The 3,791-nt window shown below is 38.7% G+C and overlaps 1 protein-coding gene across 1 annotated transcript; it reads right to left on the bottom strand.

The window, feature by feature from the left end:
• Window positions 1-2,988: 2,988 nt before the first annotated feature.
• Window positions 2,989-3,234, bottom strand: LOC118585347 (small proline-rich protein 2D). Its single transcript, XM_036189799.1, has one exon. It carries the CDS (start codon window positions 3,232-3,234, stop codon window positions 2,989-2,991), a length of 246 nt encoding a protein of 81 aa, XP_036045692.1.
• Window positions 3,235-3,791: the final 557 nt, after the last annotated feature.

Raw genomic sequence — 3,791 nt, 5'->3', positions numbered from 1 at the left:
ATTTTTCTTTTCAGGATCCCCTAAAGATGCCTTTACCCACAAACAGCAGGAAGCAATTTTAAGAACATAACACCCACATTCCCAAAGAGCTGGGGTGAGGGGCAGGTGGTTTTTGGTTTTTCAATGGGTTTTGGGTTTGGGATAATTTTCATTGTTTAGGAGGGTTGGTTATGAGTTTGTTATTGTTAATGGTTAGGAAAAGGGCTAAACAACAGAGATTAGATTTAAGGTTCTTGTTTAGAAAAAAAAAGAAAAAAGATACATAAAAATGATAGAATAGAGGGTAGATTATTGAATCTACTATGAAAAGAAAAGAGAAGATATAAACAATGATATAGATTATTGAATCTACTTTTAAAAGACAACTGCTAGTTTTAAATACTTTACATTGAATTGGATTCTTATATACTGTATACAAATTATTATATTGAGATTGATATTGTTAGAAAATACTATATGTATATTTCTAATCTTATTCAGGATATTGAACTTTACAGTTCATTTAACAATATAATGCAATTTGCTAGTCCTTGAATGTTATTATTACCAACTATTAGGATATAAAGAAATGAAAGTTAGTAGTTAAATATTACAATCAAACTTGTAGTCATATTAGGTATGTTTTCAAGGTCAAGCAGAGATATATTAGATGGACAGGTCATCTTCAAACCCTTCAGAAACCTACAGAATACGGCATTTAAAATGTTTTAATAACTTAGACTTTTTTCTTTTTTTACGACTATGAGACATGTCAGCTCCTGGCAGCACCAATCTACTTCAGGGAAGATATGAGCATTGAAGAAACTGCATAAGGAGTTTAACTTTCATTGTGGCAAAAGTTAGCCACAGTTCAACAAAGTGCCCTTGTATCGACTGCTGACAGTATGCTATCCAAAATGGACAAAAAGTACATAAAACAAAGGACTACCAATCCTTGCCAAAACAAATGTGGTTGTGGACTTAGCAACAGGCGTCCTCTGAGGCCAGGACAATATGACACCATTGCTGAAATGGCTTTGCAATCCATAAAAGGTACAGAGCCCCTTTCTTTGAAGGCAGTGGAACAGGCAATGGACTGATAGCTTCTGGTGTGCAGTGGAACAATAGCTAAAACAGAAAACAGTTATTCTTTTTTTTTTGGGGGGGGGGCTAGGCAAGTGCTCTACTGCTAAGCTAAATCCCGAACCACCAACAGTAATTCTTGAAGGAGTAACTCAACTGATGGAGTCTAACCTCTCAATGGTAGATTGGCATTTAATAAAGGAGATGAAGCTACCCACAAGCTAAGAAGAACTGGCAGCCAAATTCCAAAAACACCAACAGTTTCCAGAATTTAAAATCCTGAATCATGACAGGACACTGGTGGAATTCAGGTTTATCTGGTACATGGAATACTCACACCAAATATGAGGTAGAGCTGTAGACCTTCTGTACATCTTACTTCACAAAAGAGTCTGTCAGATACGCTAAGCCTATAGGCTGAAGATGATGCCCCAACATTGCAGAGAAACCTCAGGTGACTGTCCAGGTACCTGGCTGTTTCTGTCAACTCACATTTTTTGGAAGCTACTTGTTTGCACTTCCTGTTTTACTTGGGTCTCTGAGGGAGTTGAAGATTAGATAGTTATAGTTTTGCTTGCTGAGAAATTTCAGAAAAGAAACTCACTAAAGAAGTGTAAAGTATATAAATTTGAAAGATATTATAAGACAGTTCTCTGTTGGAAATACAAGTTAGGATAGAATGTGAATCAGGTACATTTTGAACTTACCAAAATAGGATAGATAATGGAATATTTTCTCTGAATTTGTCAATTGCAAATGGACTAGACATTGTTGATTATTATTGCTTGTATATATTGTATATAGTTATTGTACTTATTGTATGTAATTTTTCTTATAACTTTTTACTATTATTTTATTTTTATTAGAAAAAAAGGGAAATGTGATATTTTATTTGTGCTGAAATGTGGTGATATTTTATTTGTATGTTAATAAATAAAGTTTGCCTGGAGATCAGAGGACATAGCCACCCATAAACAAAAGTCAGGCAGTGGTAGCACATGCCCTTAATCCAATCACATGGCAAGAAGAGTCTCTCTGTGTTCAAGAACATACTAGGGAACAGCCAAGTGTGATGACACACGCCATTAATCCCATTACTAACTATAGAGACCTGAAGGTCTGTACAGACAGGCAGTGACAAGGAAGTGAGGTAGCTGGGCTAAGAGCCAATGAGAGGACAGAACAGCAAGGCAATAAAAGCCTGGGTAGACAGGAAGTATCTCTCTCTCTTGGGAAGCTCTTGGGCATGGTGAGCTAAGGTTAGCTGGTAGCTCTCACTGTTCCCCTGATCTCTATGGCTTTCACTCCTATATTTGGCTCAGTGTTCCTTATTTAATAAGACTGTTTAGAAATTTGTCTGCACAGTCACCTGCCATCATGCCTATACCACCATGACTGCACCCTCTCAAACTGTAGGCAAAATAAACTTCTCATTTCTTAAGTAGCTTCTTGTGAGTTATTTATGTACAGAAATAAAAATAAATAATTCAGAATCAAAAGAGAAAATTGATGCTACTCATAAGGCAATTTTTCAAAGAAATATTTCTATGCCATCCCCAAAATTGTACTTTATTCAGAAAATGAAACAGCAATGACAATTGTCTAAGTTGTATAAATTTCTGCCCTGGTGAAAGGCAGAAGAAGGTTCCTCTGAGGGCACTAAGGTAACACCTGCTGCCCTACCCTCTGCATATCTGGGATACTAGACCACAGAGGAAGGACCATGCTCAGCAACCCCTTGACAATAGCAGAGTAGTCTCATGAACATGACTTCCTATCAAAGATCATCACTGGCATATGGGGGGTGAAGAGTGGAGAAGATTCTTCTGCATACATGACAGGCTTTGGAGGGAAGATAGTGTTGCTATGGAAGTAGGTGATATGGATTCCTTTCTCCTCTCTTGGTCCTGGTGACAGCAGAAGCACTCACTTGCTCTTGGGTGGGCACTTTTGCTGGCAGGGTGAAGGAGGTTGCACAGGAGGACATTTCTGCTGGCATGGCTGAGGCGGGCAGGGCTCAGGGCACTTTGGGGGAGGACAAGGCTCTGGGCACTGTGGGGGAGGACAAGGCTCTGGGCACTGTGGAGGAGGACAAGGCTCTGGGCACTTAGGGGGTGGGCACACAGGAGGAGGCTGGCAGGGCTGCTTGCACTGTTGTTGTTGGTAAGACATGGTGCTGAAGTCTCGGGATCTGAAAGATATTACATGAAAGTTCTCACAAGAGGTGATTCTCACAGATGAAGTGGAAGTTTACAGAATATTGGATGGGAAATCTCTCATATACACACAGTACTCCCCAACTATTCGTCTTCTAGGACTTTCTGGATTTTCCCTTCCAATTTAGTGATTTGTTTCATTTAACTTTGCAGGTCCTTCTTTGGTTGCATTCCCCATGCCAAGAAACATCTCTGTTCCAAAGAACATAATGTTGCTTGCACAAAATAACACATTCAAGACTAAGTACTCTCAAAACAAATCCTTATCACATCAGCACCTGTGAAATCTCAGATGAGTTTCACATCAGAAGACACCTAGTAAAATTTAAGGGTCTAATGCCTGCTAAGACTTAAGTTTTTGAAGAGGACACCAAAATGTAAGAAAAATAAAACATGCTCTGTTCTGCCACCATCTTCAAACCAATCCTTCCCTATTGTCTTAATTTTCTAATGAGTGTCAATCACCTACACACAAAGGCAAAAGCAAACTAACATAGTGTATCACTATACTAC

This window comes from Onychomys torridus, chromosome 6 (genome assembly GCF_903995425.1).
Source record: "Onychomys torridus chromosome 6, mOncTor1.1, whole genome shotgun sequence".
Lineage (NCBI taxonomy): Eukaryota > Metazoa > Chordata > Mammalia > Rodentia > Cricetidae > Onychomys > Onychomys torridus.
This window is presented reverse-complemented; position numbering and strand designations above follow the sequence as displayed.